Below are 16,306 nucleotides of genomic sequence, written 5' to 3'. Positions count from 1 at the left end.
TTTACTTTGTGAAACACAAAAGGTGCTTTTATTAAACCCCATTAGATCTGAAGGAGTGACAGACAGAGATCATCCCAGCATGTAATCACCTCAGTATTCACAATTATTAAAGTATTCAGCCTTTATAGTGTCGAATAATACAATGTCCATAATTCATTTAAGCTAGGGGTCATCCACAATTGTAATTGTAGATGACTTTTAAAACACATCTTTGGATTTTTTACATTGGAGAAGCAATTAGAACTAAAAATAAATGGTCACTGATTGCCTCCTATTCATGAAACTGTATCCACTGAGTACCTAAGATCCTGGACGCTCTCTCCCAGGCTCTCAAGCAGGAACTTAATGTCGTCGCTTATATCCTCGTCGTCGTACTTCTGCTGCTCAAGATTTTCCAGCTGCTTCAGTACCTTGCACTGAATCATGGCCAAAGCGTATTCCTGACGAGTCTCCCTCTCCGCAGACTTCTCCAGCAGATTCTGTCAACAACAACGTAACCAAAAGATCTATTCAGAAGTTTGTCAGGTATGGATTATCTCTGTTTGTTAAAACTTTGAGAACTGATAACTTAAAGAGCTGTTTTGTGGGACCCAATCAAATGTAATATTAACATAATAAGACCATTTATTTAAACGTTATTTAAAAAAAGTACGGTAATAATCCAGCGGGTTAATAACTTAGACTGGGTTTCAAAATGCTGAAATTGTAATAAATAGGCCAATGTTTATTTCAATTCAGTTTATTTCTAAAGTGTCAATTTCCAGCAAGTCATCTCAGAGTAATTTACAAAAAATAAAAAAGCATTAATTTACTGCCTTCTTTCATTCTGAGTGTACATGTAGCAAATGCAGAAAGGAAGAACTCCAGTTTACAGGAAGAAACCTCCAGCAGAACCCGGTTCAGTACAAGTGGCCATCTGCCACGACAGACTGGGAGTTTCAGAAGACAAAGCAGATACAGAAAAAAGAAACGCAAGAACTGCCAGAAGCTACATCTGGTCTGCCAGAAGAACGCCACACCAGATGTACCATCTGCCATTGTACCTGCTCTAAAACTTTTCTAGTTGATAGTAATTTTAGTTTTTATCTCTTTAAATACATATTATTTGCTGTGTGAAAATTCTGCTTTCTCTTACATTATTTCTTTCATTTCTTTTCTTTGGCTGCAGGTACCAATACATTTCACTGTGCTGTGTGTAACTGTGCATGTGACAAACTAATCTAAGTTGGTAATTCTCTTTGTCTTATAATGGTACAATCATAAATCAAAGCACATATCTTTCCTATTGTATTACTGATTATAACATCATTTATCAGATAACAGACAAAACTTCTGTATGGATATTTCCTCTAGAGAAATTTTAAGTTGATTTAGGAAAACCGTATGTCAGATGTAGAGTGAAAATTCAGTAATAAAGATTTTATGCATGTACTGTCTTTCAATGTTAAATCAACATATAATGGATGTGCATGTCTTAAACCAGCATTTAATGTGCAGTATTAAGATTGTGTGGAATGGAATAAAACAGTTAACCACTAATAAGAAATGATGTTAAAGAAATGTATACAATTATTCTCAAGCAAAATAATTAGGAGAATTTGAAAAAAAAAAATCTATAAAACTGAGAAAGTGAAATTTGTTGTAACATTTTTTGCAAAATAAAAGAAGAATAGTTTTCTTAACTTGAAATACAGACATTAAACAATTTATATTCTATCAGACAGGTAGCAGACTTAGTATACTGTTATTTAAAAACTTGTTTTTTAACCTATCAATAAAATTGCCATTTCTTACTTCTTGTCTATTGTGTTTAAAAACTGGAATTGTTTTTGTTTTGGACAAATGCACCTTTCAGAAAACAAAAAAGTGGAACCAATAATACACTTAAATTTAAATAAACTTGTTCTTACAAAGTCTGACTGGGAGAGAACGCTGCACTGACTCTGGAGTACAATGTGTGGTGATGTGTTCAAGGACGTCCAGATGGTGAGGATAATTTAAGTCCCTTTGCTCATCCCATGTGGAGAGCAGAATCATTTGCATAATAAGGACATTTGGGAAAACACAAACATGCAGAATACTGCTGATTATTCTTTAAAAGATTCCATTCGAATAAAAAAAAAAAAAAGAATGTTCTGCGTGTTTACAGAAAATTTGCAGTGATACTTTGAGACACCTTGTCTCAAAGTGCCACTTTGAGACAATTAAAAATAAACTTTTTAATTGTTGCTAAACGGAGAAATTGTATAGCTTCTTAGAAGAAAACAGTGGAAAGGAAGTTGGGCGGCTCAGGGGAAACCCACTTAAGACGAGTCTCTTCTCCCATGACCACTTGCCACTCACTTCTTTCAATTAGTTGTAACAAGCATCCAAACTCTACAAGAAACTTTTAAGAATGCCTAAACGAAGAAACCCTTTCCTCTTACAGAGGGATCATTAAATACTTAACTTTTTTGTCATTTTTTTCTCTACTTTAAATACTGAAAGAGTTCTGGGTAAGATTAATTAAGACAAAGACTAAAAGGAGATGGACAACAGATGGACATCTTAAATGGACAATGAGACAAAACATATCTTCTGTACTCTATATTCTTTATCCACACTAATCCAGATCAAAGCTATATTGAAACCAAACTTGATATTTTTCTAGATTTTGTAGAAATTTTGTATTGAAACCTATTCTCAAAGAGTACTTTATTCCATTCAACTCTTAGTGCTAAATTAATTGTTTAGTCAAAAAACAGGTGAAGGAAATACAGTTTAACATAAACGGATACATATCTGTCACAGATGAAAATTACTGAAGCATAACAGCAAAGGCAGTTTGAAGGAGGGGCCTAAAATACGGAGTACTTTCCAGTAAATCAGGGTTTAAAAATCAGCTTGTTCTGGGTTCATGTTTCAAACATGTAATCAGTGCCATTTATCTCACCATTGTGCCATTGGACCAAGGTCACTCAGTCTGTCTGATGTTGGACAAAGTTGAGCTAACGCTGAAGCTTTTTCTTCTTAAAATCCTACTTCCTTCCTTACAATTTACTCAAAGTGAAATACGAATAAGTTATCCTCTTGAAAACAGTCCACTAAACTGATCATGTTTAATGGACTGTCAGTTGCACTTTACTTTCAAAAAAATGAAATAAAGCAGGCTTGTCTCCCAGCGGAGTTATACCACCAGTTTTAATTTTGCTATTCCGGATCTTTCAGCTCATCTTTGTAATTTATCACCATTTGAAAAATTTTATTATTGAGCAATTTCATCCACTTAGAAGTGACTTTCCCTGTACATGATACAATAATAATGATACATAAGCAAATATTTATTTCTGCTTAAAATTTATTCCAACTGCAATAAGAAAAATGTGTTACTTGTAACTCATCTCATATGAGCAGGCAGGATAGGGTTTACCTTGAAAACAACTGCTAACTAGAGCAGAAAATAAATCTGAAAATAATAAGCAAATACAAAAAAACCAAAAAAACATTAAAGCAACAAATGTTCTAATTTTTGTCAAATATACATGACAAAGTAAAACAAAACCACAATCATGAAAACAGGTAAGCAGTAATCTTTGATTTTAAGTCTTTTTCCTAGAAATAGGAACATGTAAAGGGACACAAAACCAGTGAAAAATTCACCACTGACCCTGAAGGCAGCCAGAATGATTCGAGTGACCTTCTCCTTCACAGACTCCTGCAGGATGTCGGACAGGGCGGGAACTACGTTGTAGCGCCTCAACTGTTCACAAAGCTGCGGACTGAAAGCCAGCAGCCATATACAGAAGATCATCTGGTATTGAAGCTGGAAGCCACACTTGTTGCTCAGCACTGCTGTGATGCTGCAACAGAAAAAATATATATAATTTAGTAAAAGCTAAAACAGGCAAATAAAGCACAAAGTATCTAATGCTTGTTTACTCAGCCTGGCTTTCACAGCTGTGTACCTACATGCTGCACATCCATTATCTCTGATGATAGCTCAGAATGAAATATTCAGACTTTCTTCAAATAATGGACAAGTTGCTTAAAATGCTCTGCACAATATTGATGCTCACAACTAAACAACTTGTACATTTGCAGAAATAACTGTTAAGTGCAGAGATGTGGACCTTATCGACGCACAACAATTAGCACACAAATTGTGTGGTGAGGCTGGATTTACAGCCCACTTCCAGGAACAAAGCATGGAGGCAGTTTGAAGATGCTGAGAATCATTGATCATTTCATGAGAACATAATCTTGCACCACAAGTTAAAACTGGCTTAATCACCTGGTTTAAAACATGTGTACACACCATAAGCAGAGTCACATTTACAGAAAAACATCATTATTAGCTCAGGTGTGAATTTAGAATATGTTTCTTTAACATATTCTAATGTGGATTGGCTCAGTGTTTTTATGGTTCCATTGAGAGTGCTGTGTTTTTAAAAATGGAATAATCTCACATTTTTATAATCTGATGTACCTTTAAAGCCATCAGGTTTTAAAGTGAAATTTGATGGTTTCACTTTAAAGACAGGAAATTTCAAGATCCCCAACACATTTCCAGGGCAATTTTTACATTTACGGACAAATCTACAGTAGTCAGGTTTAAATATGGAACTCATAAAAAATAAAACAAATACTGTGGCTGGAAGGACAGAGGGACTAATTGATCTTCCACCACAACGACAGAAATTAAAGTTTAGAAATACAGATATTTTTCCATGTTCTGTTTTATTTATCTGTTCTAGTTCAAACCTGGAAAGTACCTAAATCAATTCTCTACATTTTCCACACTTTTTTACTCACTTACCAAATATGGGTCAGTTTCAGATATAAAATTGTAGAAAAGATTTAAAACAGCAAAATTATCCATCATGCAGTTTATACAGTATAACTATTAACATTTGTAGCAATTAGTTTCTTCTAACTGTTTGAACCATGTTGTAAAGTAGCACTCCTCCTGCCCCACTTGTTGCTGCACACTACCTCTCACCAGCTAAAGAGACAGCTTCAACGCTTCACCCAAAAGATTCTAGTATTCTGCAAGATATAATTAAATAAATGTAATACTGTATTTTTTATTCAAGAAATTGTAGGGATAATTGTTGACTAGTATGAATAGTGTGATGCGGTTTTCAGTGTTACAATACCCAATAAGGAAAAATAATGTAAACAAAACCACAAACAGCTTGTTATTTCTCTACTAATGTTTTTGGATGGAAAAATATGAACAGATGAAGAACTGAAGACTGACTATAGACAGAGTTAATTTAATTAGGAATTCAGAATGTGACTGAAAATCAAATTATAAATGAAACACATTTTATTCCCTTTTCTCTTTCATACAACTTAAAGTAAAAATGTTTTAATCAAATTAAATTATATGAAATGTGTTGACACTTTACATGCTTTAGTTATGCTTAAATTAGACCTTAAAAAAAAAAAAACAACTAAATCTAGTTTAGAGGACTGGACCTTGACATCACTCCGAATCAACAGAATATGTTTAGTTTTATAAGATGAGCTATACAACTATGCCACACTGGGACTGTGTATATTCATAAATCATGTGCTGGAAATCAATCATTAAAGAAACTATTTCTAACAGTTACAATAATTAAACATGAAAATTCTTAACCTGATCAAAAGTCGAGTACAAAAATGCAAACAAAAAACAAAGTAGCTCAAAATTTAACTTTAAATGTCCTCAAAATTATTTATAATATTTTGTATAAATGGTAAATAAAGTGGTGCAACTTAAAAGAATAATTTCTCACCAGTTGACTCCATCAGCTTCGACCCAGGCAAACCTGTATTCATTGACCCTCAGCATCAGCTGAAGACAGCCAGCCACACACTGAACATACTGAGAACTCTGCAAAATACAAAGGCAAATCCAAAATCAAGCATGGAAAAGAGTTAGAGCTGCATTGTCAGGGGACTGAACAAATTGTTACACATTTAAGTGCAATTCCAAACATCAAATAGTTCATAAGCAGAAAACACAGAAGAAGGCAACTTCAACCTTGCATTATTGTCACGTATCATACCAGAGGCAGTGCACATGCAGTCAATAATACCAACACATGCTAAAAAAAAATAAGAAAAATCACAGTAGAGTTACAATACAGAGCAAAAGTGTACAAAAAGGGTCCAATTAGACCTGAGCAAAATGTAAAAAATATTAGAGTGCAGGAAGCTGAGGAAAAAACTAGATCACATTAATCAGTTAATTGAAAGAGGTAGAATAAAAGCAAGAAAGTCCAGCAAGAGGTTCAGGCAGCAATGAAGACAGAATAGCAGAGGAGCAGTAACCTGGTTGAAAATGCAGAGGGAAGGAAATGATAAGTTATTAGATAGCTTGCGTGGGCACATTTCTGAGCACACTTCTCAGAATAACTGCAATGTGCTTGAAAAAGTATGGGACAAGAAATGGTGGGATGCCGAGTCTGTGCACATGTTACTTCAATTTCCTCTTGTTAGTCTAATATTCAGAGAAAGCTGTTTGTCATGCGCCTTTAACGTTAGAGCGGAACTGGCTTCTGGCATGCATTTTTCATTCAGACTTTAAACATCAACCTCTGGCAGCAAACACCATTCGATCTAAAATGGAGACGTCGCTTTCATATTGCTCATGTCTCCACCCATCTAAAGCTGGTAATGAAAAACTGGAGTGCAACAACAGGATGGGTGAGAAAAGAGAAAGGGAGAGAATAGATGTGGAAGTCCAGCAGCAGCTAACGTATGCCAGCTTCAAACCCAGATGTTTGTCCTTTTCTTTCCAGGTGCTGAGTTGGACTGGAGATGCACTTTGCTCATACTCACTTCACTGGGGGAAATTGTTCCTGCTCCTGTGCCTGTTTCTGGACCTGAACCGTGTAGATTCTAATAAAAGATAGAAAACAATAGACAAAACTAAAATAAAATTTTAAAAACTATTGTGAGGCAAAGAACCACACAATATGTGCGTGACCAAAGACGAAATTCAGGAACAGTAGGAGCTCAATGGTTCCTTTTGTGCCTGTTGAAAAAAAAAATCAAATGCAATTTCAAGAAGCAAAATTAGTTTTAAAATCCAAACTTTAATACAGATATCTGCCAAGGTAATGCAAGTGTGTTATATGCAGTCATTAGCCCATCTTCAAGACTAATGAGTCTGCTGAAATCAAATATTAATGAATACATTCTATTAATTTAGATAATGGTTTTAGTTTAAATTCAACTCATGGACAAAATGAAGAATAAATGAATAGAGAGATGAATTAGAAATGCCTACAGCTAGTAAACTAATTAAAGGAGGATAAATTGAAACTCTTTATGAAAAGGAAGAAACTAAACCTACAGGCTCACTAGCTTATAAATGAGAAATGAACAATTTGTTGTTAGGAAATAAAAGAAAACAATTCATTTTCAAAAACAGCTAAATCCATTCAAATTCTAATCAGGAACATAAGATTTTTTCATTCATAATGTCACACGGTGATCCAAAAAGTGGACCATTACAACAACAGTCAGCCTCCAGATAATAGCAGGAATCATGTTTTTTATTGCAACACTTTACAAAATGTATACACTATGCTGTGAATTTGAAACACAAAGAGAAATAAGAAATATTTCACAAAAAGAAAATATGCTTAATGTTTAGTTTCTAGTTATGACATTTGTTTCTAAGATGAAACCTTCTCTAAATTTCTTTTTAAATCATATCATATTTGAGTTGCATACCTGGGAACTGAGTTGGCTTTTAATCCAGTTAAAGTAGTAGTTCAGATCACTTCCCTCCATCAGATCACGCCCCCAGGCAGCCAGCTTAGCGATGATCCTTGCAGCCTAAGATGGAGGATGGTAATTAACATCAACTATTATTTCAACATCTACACCATGTTTCTTTGTAAAATGAGTCAAAACCTGAACTGAAAAAGAAAACACTGCAGAGAGATTAAAAATCTATAAAAACAATTTAATCAGAAAAGTGTGTTGTGAATTTGGATTCATCCCTTTTAACAGATATCCTTAAATAATAACTTATAAAACAACAAGAGCACCGTTCATAAAAATCTGTTGACAAGACGACTACTGTATTTATTTGACATTCTAAGAAAACCATCAGTAGTCATGTTTGCAGTTTTCCACAAGATTGACATTGTTCAAAACCCTCATCCCTGCAGTAAAACATGGTGGAAGAAGCATTGTTCTTGGTGGATGTTTTTTTTTTTTTTCAGCACAGATGGGGAAAATGTGCTTCACCATCTGTGCTGACTATTGACAGATTACAAATCAATAATCAATAGCAAAAACTGCTATTGACAGAGAAATCAGAGGGCAATCCTGGAGGAAATACTGAGGTAATGGCGATCCAAATCAAAGCATATTCATACATCAGTATAGTCCAGTCAAGTAAACGCACGCTGTAAATTAGAGTGTAAATTTATTTTTAAAACTTAATAGTTAAAACAAACAAACAAAAAAAATCATTGTTTCTAGCACTTTTGCAAAGAGAAATAGACAAAAAGTTTATTTCTCTGTACAGGTGCAGAGCTGGTAGAGACATTTAACAAAAGACAGAAAGTTGCAGCAAATGGTGTTTGGAAGATGGCTACAAATGGATGCCAAATATTTGCCAAAAAACAATTTCTTTCCAATTTCCATTTAAAAACAACTTTTTATTGATCTTTTAAAATACATCCCAAAAGATCAAGTTTAGGTTTGTGATTGTAACCTGATAAGATGTGAAAATGTTCAAGGGTGAATTAATACTTTTCAAGAATCTCAACATTGAATGAATGTTATTAGTAAAAATGAAATAAATAGAACCATACTGAGACTTAAAAATGTGACTAGGATATAAAGTAATTTTGTGTTCATTGCTATGTTTTCAACGAAGCAGCATGATAAGAGTGACCTTAAGAGAGTTTCAACACACAACAAGATAAAGTCTTCTATAAAGGATCTCTAATTGAAATTCCACAGGCATATACGTCAAAAAGATAAGCAAGCTAATGTCTGGGTGCACACAGCATTAATACAAGCTTTCTTTTAAAAGGCTCTTCAACAAAACTGTTCTAGAGCAAGAATTTGGTAGAAACTCACTGAGCCTCATGACTCAAAACTCCATTATGGTAACACTTGACTGTAGCCCAAAATGAGACAAGAAAAAAAAAATCAACTCTCCAATTTCCTTTTTGTCAAAGGGAGGATGTGTAGAAACAAGGTTGAAATTTAAAAGTAAGACTCAGCATGACACTTAGATTGGGTAAAGTGCTCTGTCACAGATCTGAGGTCACATTTTGCCCACCTGCTGGATACCATCTGGCTGCTCTTTGTAATTAGACAGTGTGTGCCATGTCATAGTTCTATGTCTGCCATTAGATGGTCATTCTTGAGTTGAAAAAGAGTGGCAGACAGGTCATTACCTTAATTGCTTGCTTTTCAGGAAAAAAGGAAGGCTGTTTTGTGAGGAATTATTGATGAATTTCTAAGATAAGTAACAGGAGCACCTGTTAAAGTGGCCGGATGTGAAAAATGTGATGCAGTACACCAAGCTGGAGGTGAAAATGTGAGCCTTCTTTTACACTTCGGTAGAGAGTGATGGCTCTTAATCATTCTGTGTCCTTTCCCAAAGACACAATGCTGTGGTTAAACTGTAAGGGCAAGCTATAGATAGCTCGTATCCCAATCTAATATGAATAAACACCATTTCATAGAGTTCAGGTATAAAAATGAGCACGTTCAATGGGTGGAGCCATACTATAAGAGAACAGAAAAGAAAGAGTTTTATAAGTGAAGAACATTAAGAAATTTACTGTGATAAGCAAGACGATGAAAAGTTCACAATAGATATGCATGAAGAAACTGGTTGGTGACAAGTATTCATTCTCCAAAGAGCTACCAATCAACACTGACAATAATATTCCTTGTTGAAGAATTTATTACTAAGACTTGAGGAAAGGGTCTAACTGGATTCACTTTATTTGGCCACAACAATTCTGAATCTATCTAAAAATATAAACTAAAATTTACTTTTTTTCAATAAATGATGATTTACCAGAATTTTACATCTGCATCTGTACAGTCTTAGACTAACAGTTGATGCATAATGAGCCCTGCGATTAAAAAAAAAAAGTCTGAAGACCAGAAATACTAATCAGACAACATTCAATGACTAATTAAAACAAAATACTGTGCTCAAGCATTTACCTAGCCAAGGGGAACATCCAGCAGAGACAGAGTGAGTTAACAATAAATCATTCTCTAATATAGGACAATCAACCAAATGCTGTACGGTCCCTGCAGAGATAAATAATGATTACTAACCAATCTGTTTTAGGCGGTCCTGTCTTACAGATAGAATATATAATGTATTTCCTATTTTTTACAGATTTCCAAATTATCTATTGCTGGCAATAGCAGCAATATTTAGCTTAAAAAATGGGAACAAAGCAAACCATCAAGTTATAAAATCCATTAAAACAACAACAAAGAAACAGGTTAAAATTTGGAAATTTTATAAATAAATATTTTATTTACTATTATGCAGAGAACCCTGGAAATAGAGAAAGTTGTAAAGTTTTTACAGATTGCATATTTTACTTTTGATACCTTACTTTATTTCTTTTCTTAAGTTATTTCTGAACAATTATTTCAAGCTGTACTGCTGACAAACGTTGCTGCTACTTGAAAATGTGAATCTCAAGAAACAGCGTAAACATGCACCATTGTTCAACTAGATGCGCATGTGTGTGCGTGATTGGGGGGTGGGGGGAGTGTTTGTGTGAAGGTAAGATGGCTGTTATAAAAGATTTTTCCTCTGCCAATTTCCTATCCTTCGATGAAGTCTATTGCCGTTTTCTTTTGCCAAACTTTACCACACACTCTTTTCCATTTACACGCTACACCCAAATACATGAATCAACAGACGAGGTCACCAGCATCTGTAGAGACACTCCTTCACCAAGATTTTGATACAAACGTGCCCTTTTATTTATTTCATACTGCAGACAGATATGTTGGGCGTTGTGATTGCTTTAATGCTTTGCAGTTTTCATATGCTGTAAAATGAAATACTTCATGTTTTGGGAGTTTTCTTAATTAAAGCACATTTTAATCATTTTTTGTTAATGTGTGAAGAAGTCTTGTTGAAGATATTCCCATAAGACCCTGCACTACAATCTTCCAGTTCACTGCTGATTTTAAGCCAGAACGTTTTCATTAGCACCTTACCTGACTACAGCACTTACACTCTCTTCTTTAAACACCAGAGTCAATACTAGTACATTATCAATTTGTAATATGATACAAAATAACCCAACCAGAAACCCATTTTGACTTTAATTAATGTGTTGTTTTAATGTTGTATGTTTTATCCAGAATAAAGGACAGCACTTTCTTTATAACAGACATTTACTAACTTGAAGGTTCCAGCTTGTAGGTTTGTGTATATATTAAATGTACCGACCAACAGCTCAGAGATCAGAATCACCCAGGACTGTACAGTATCAGGAAAACATAGATCTGAAAGCCAAACATTAAAAATGTTGACATCAGTTACAATTAAATTATGATTTAATGACTCCTTATTCCTTTTTAATGTTCATGACTGGCTTGTGTAATTTTGGGTTGCTTGGAATTTTCTTTGTGTAAAAAGAAATCAAACCTGTGGAAAAAGTTACAAATTAACAAGCTAACCAACTGACTGGGACCAAAGTAAATTGGCTATAAGTGTGAAAATGCCCTGACTTGCCAAATATATAAGTGGCAAACAGAGTGTGAATGAAAAAGGTAGCAAGTCAAACATTGGATCGAAGTCATGCTTTGTGACTGCAATAATGCTGATAATCCGGTGGTGATTGAGATGCAGCTCTAGAATCTTTTCAAGTGATTGATTCTGAATTAGTGGAATCATGAGGTCAAAATTTGACCTCATGATTCCACTAATCCAATAAAAATAAGAACTCTCTAAATTTTATGCCTATAAATACATCAATCAAAAACATATATTGTGAAGAACGTCTTTTAAGTTTAATAAAAATCTAACTTTTTCTTTGATACTTTAATTAAGAGTAATCTTCAAATTATTTAATTTTCTGGAGGAACTTTTAACAGCTACCTCTCAATAGCATAATTAAAAATTTTAATCACAACCTAAAAGAAAACTTAAAAAACTTGGTGCATCTCCAACTCACCATGTGGACAGTAAACAGATCCTGACGATTGAGCATTGGAAGGAAGTAGGACCAGGCTGTGTTTTTCGTCTTTTTGGCATAGTCAAAGAAGATGTTCACTCTCTGGTGGTTCTCCTAAAAACCAGTTGAAGTAAAATCTTGGATTAGCACTGGGACTGCAAATATGTTGATGTATATCAAACTGACTGCATGGGAGAAACCACAATATCAAAATCAGGTCAGTAAAACATTTTATTTGTAAAATAATTTCTTTTAAAAGGGTAATTAAATTACAGAATGTGAAAATCAACAAAAATAACTTTTTTGTGCAAGTACCTTGAAACACCTTCTAAACTTATCTTTGTTCATAAAATAAAATGGTACATGTCCAAAAGCGTGAGGTTGTATTTGTTTACCTGCAGAGTGTCATCAATCAGAGTCAAGATGTATTGGACTGTCTGTTCCTTGGAGATGTGGGCCATCAGGTTCAGAAATGTCTTTGCACACTGAAAAGGGGAAGAAAAAACACAAACAATTGTGTGTTTTTTTTTTTTTTTTTTGTTTTTTTTTTTTAAAGAACAGTCTTGTCTTGCTTTCATTTTTAATTAAGAATTTTGAATAGAGGCCAGAAACAAGGTAATAACAGTAAAAATCAAGATAATTTGTGGAGCAACGAAATAGTGGGAATTCAAAGGGAGGGAGAGTTAGTGTGTGCACAAACTGAAAAATTTAAATGGGTGTCTCCAAATTACTACTTTTCAAAGCACTCAGTTTGAGACTTTTGTAAGACATTACAACTTTGCAAAGCTACCAAAAACATACAGTTCTAGAAAAGTTTATAATGCATGACAGATTTGAGTTAAAGTTTAGGCTGTAAACACAGGTGCAACAAATCAGTCAAGTGTCTTCTGATACATTTTGAATAAACTAGAGACACAGAATGAACCTTATAAAATGAGAAGTACATTGCAGTGTACACAAACTGTTTACCTGGTGTCCTTCTTTGGTCAAAATGACTTGTTTCTCTTCAGGGTTGGCCTTTTCAAATTTCTTGATGAACTCACAGTCCTCTGTAGAGATCATCTGACTCCTACAAGCAACACAAATTAACAATAATGGCCATTTTTGAGAGCAGGGATACAATAAGGTTTTTATATTGCCTTAGATATGTAATATCTGAACAAGAGTAACATCTGCAGGGAGAAAACAAAAACTTGTGATTTATTATTGAGGCAGTTTTACAGCATGTGTGCCTGCCATTGACACATAATCTGGGACTCACTTTTCACAAGCAAGCTAGTTCAAAATGAAAGGGGCTGCTTGAGCAACAGAAATGACCAGGTACGTAAAATGCGGCCATATTGAGACAAAAAAACAAAGCTGGGTCTGAACTGGTATGTAGATACAGCAAAACAACAATTGAATGGGCTATGTAATTGAAGCTGAAATGTTAATCAATGGTTTATTGACTTAGAAATAATACTGTGGATTAAATAAATCAGAGCTGATAAACTGAAAGGTTAGAGATAAAACAGGAAGTATAACTCAAGACAATGAATCACATTTGAGGAACAGCAGAAGAGCTACTGTTAGGCTATGAAATTACAACAAATCTCGCCAAACATTAACAACTAATCACAGAAAGACTGCAAAAAAAGATTTTGGAGCAAAGAAATGAGAAATACTGCTTATACAATAGGACTGATGACAAGTACAAAACTAATATCAAACAGACCACATGAAAACGTACAAACGTAAATGTTGACTACCTAAATAACTACATTTGTGACACCACAATAATGGTGTCACAAATAAATATTTACCAATTACATTTAGTTTCTAAACTCAAGTATGATGCATTTGCAGAGAGTATTTACAAAAGCTGAAAATTTATGAGCTTAGAACTAGACTTTATGCAAGTATTACTCTATTAAAATCGAGAATTTATAATCATTTGTACAAATGCTGTGCTCGTCCATCAACAGAAGAACAGCTGACCTAGCAACAAGGCTATTAGACATTTACTATATTCAAAATGTAAATGAATGCCTGTAAAATACGGAAACAGGTAATTTATGTGGGAAGACATTTATTTCTTATTATGTTCTCACCAAGAGTTGAAATTAACTGCTCTTCTTCTTGACATATGTTTTTATAAACCAGCTGTTTCTTGCACATAGCCATTTAAAAATAAATTGAACCCCAGCATTCTGCATTGTAAGTATTGACTAATGTGAATTAGGATTTATGGGTTAAGAAGAGTTAACTTACTGAAGATAAGACTGCCAGTTGACCAGATTGGCCCGAACCTCAGCTGCCTTTGCAGCTATGATGTTGGTTGGGACAGCAGCGTCCACAGCGCCACGGATATCCATTTTGTCCTGAAGTCTTTACAGAGTATGTCTGGATAAAAACACAACCTAAGAAGAAAATAATTATTTATAACACCATTGCATGAAAAACTGGAAATCACACACTTAATGACGGAAGAAGATATTCTCGGAATTTTAACAGAATTAATATATTCCCACCAAGAGCAGTGATTAATTGATATTCTATCTGACACATGTTTTATTAAACAGCTGCTTCTTGACTAGAAACGTTGATAAGCAAAATTAAAGTTTAAAAACTCTGACGTACAGAATTTGATTAAAAGGTACATTAAAAACAAAACATAATATGGCTACATATATACAGAAAAAAAATCTATTTATGAAATGAATCAAAATAAAAATCCCCCCACTACTTTCGGTCATACATTTCAAAGGCCAAAAATTTTAATTATTCCCTCATTTAGTCGGATACATAAATTGGGCTGATTTAAATTGTATGTTCATTTTAAGTCAAATAGGTGTTTTGTTTTGGTTGTACAGCAAAACAAGCAGGAGTATTGAGTAGGAGGGTTAAATGCTAATTTAGGGAGCTCTTCAGCGAAACAGAAAGATTATATGTTGGCAAATTCAAACTACAGATAACTAGCGGAAAATAATAAATGACATATTAAGTGTGGTATGAGATTTACAGAATTGAAGAAGCCTGCTAGCATTAGCTTGCTATCGTAGCTAATAATGTCATTACTAGTTGTGGTAGGTTTAACAGACAACGGGGCTAAAATTCCGCAATACTCAGCCTCCAGCAGTGTAATACAAGAAAGGACGTTAACCCTGGTTTGTTCTGAACAAGTAAAACGGCCTAATTCTGACCTTAACAATGACACAAAAACCGTTAGCTTGGTTTTAGCTAGAGACGAACAGCAGAGAAAACGAGAATGCTAACCCTTTTGACTAAATTAGCACCGACTGCATTCCACAAACTGCCAGAAATAATAGATGCTATACGTATAATGCAACACTACAGTATGAAAACATGTGTACTTAACACATCACATTCAATAAAAATATCCAGCGTCTTTACTTACAGCTGTTCCTCACTGTTATTCTGTGCTATGCTACGCTAACAGCTGACAGACTACAACACGGCGTCACGACCTGTCATGTGACAGTCACTCAAATAGTCACATGCACCTCAGTCTGCCTTTTTTTTTTTTTTTTGCAAAACCCTTTCTGGTAGACTTATGTTTTTCTAATATGTATTTAAAAAAAAAAAAAAACATTTTAAACGTTTAACAATACGGAAGAGGATTAGGGCCACCGAAAAAAAGAAAAAAGAATTCTGAGATTAAAGTCAGAATTCTGAGATTAAAGTCAGAAAGACAGAATTCTTTTTCTTGTTTTTCCAATGGCCCTAATCCTCTTCTGTATAACAAAGTTGAAGCACCTAGAAAGCATTTTGAGCATTCCTCCTTTCAAAATCCCTCCACATTGTCAAGAGTATACTCACCTAGTCTGCTCAGTTATAGTGGTTTTCTATGTTTTATGTTTGGGGTTATGATAAAACAAACTGGGTTTTTTTGTGTTTTATTTGAGATGTTAATTTTATTTTGGTTGTTCTGTTGTCCCACATTTGTGATACAGAGTAGGTTCCCAGGGCCATTAAAAGAGAAACAGGTCTTCAACTTCCCAGGTCATCCACCATGCCCAACTATCGGCATTAACTGCTTCATATATATTCTTTAGAGGTCTTACACCAGTCCAAGATTGTCTAAGTAACTTCAATGAAATGTCATGTGGGTCAAAAACCAATTAACTTGAGGAGGCTGA

The 16,306-nt window shown here is 34.3% G+C and overlaps 1 protein-coding gene across 6 annotated transcripts in view; it reads right to left on the bottom strand.

The window, feature by feature from the left end:
* atp6v1h (ATPase H+ transporting V1 subunit H) overlaps positions 1-16,306 on the bottom strand; it is a 29,601-nt gene that overhangs the window by 10,768 nt on the left and 2,527 nt on the right. The window contains exons 1-10 of one of the 6 annotated variants that reach the window (XM_044133442.1): positions 15,565-15,669; positions 14,418-14,566; positions 13,137-13,236; positions 12,563-12,652; positions 12,168-12,281; positions 7,711-7,815; positions 6,811-6,870; positions 5,763-5,860; positions 3,647-3,839; positions 301-479 (exon numbers count right to left, since the gene is read on the bottom strand). In XM_044133442.1, the coding sequence (XP_043989377.1) occupies positions 301-479; positions 3,647-3,839; positions 5,763-5,860; positions 6,811-6,870; positions 7,711-7,815; positions 12,168-12,281; positions 12,563-12,652; positions 13,137-13,236; positions 14,418-14,521 (1,043 nt within the window). In that variant the 5' untranslated portion in view covers positions 14,522-14,566; positions 15,565-15,669. Of the gene's footprint in view, positions 1-300; positions 480-3,646; positions 3,840-5,762; positions 5,861-6,810; positions 6,871-7,710; positions 7,816-12,167; positions 12,282-12,562; positions 12,653-13,136; positions 13,237-14,417; positions 14,567-15,422; positions 15,478-15,564; positions 15,670-16,306 lie in introns of those variants that run through there. The other 5 variants (XM_044133443.1, XM_044133444.1, XM_044133445.1 and 2 more) reach the window with 5 other exon arrangements.

The sequence above is a fragment of the Gambusia affinis genome, linkage group LG12 (assembly GCF_019740435.1).
Source record: "Gambusia affinis linkage group LG12, SWU_Gaff_1.0, whole genome shotgun sequence".
Lineage (NCBI taxonomy): Eukaryota > Metazoa > Chordata > Actinopteri > Cyprinodontiformes > Poeciliidae > Gambusia > Gambusia affinis.
The sequence above is the reverse complement of the archived record's forward strand: the minus strand, read 5'-3'. Positions and strand labels throughout refer to the sequence as shown.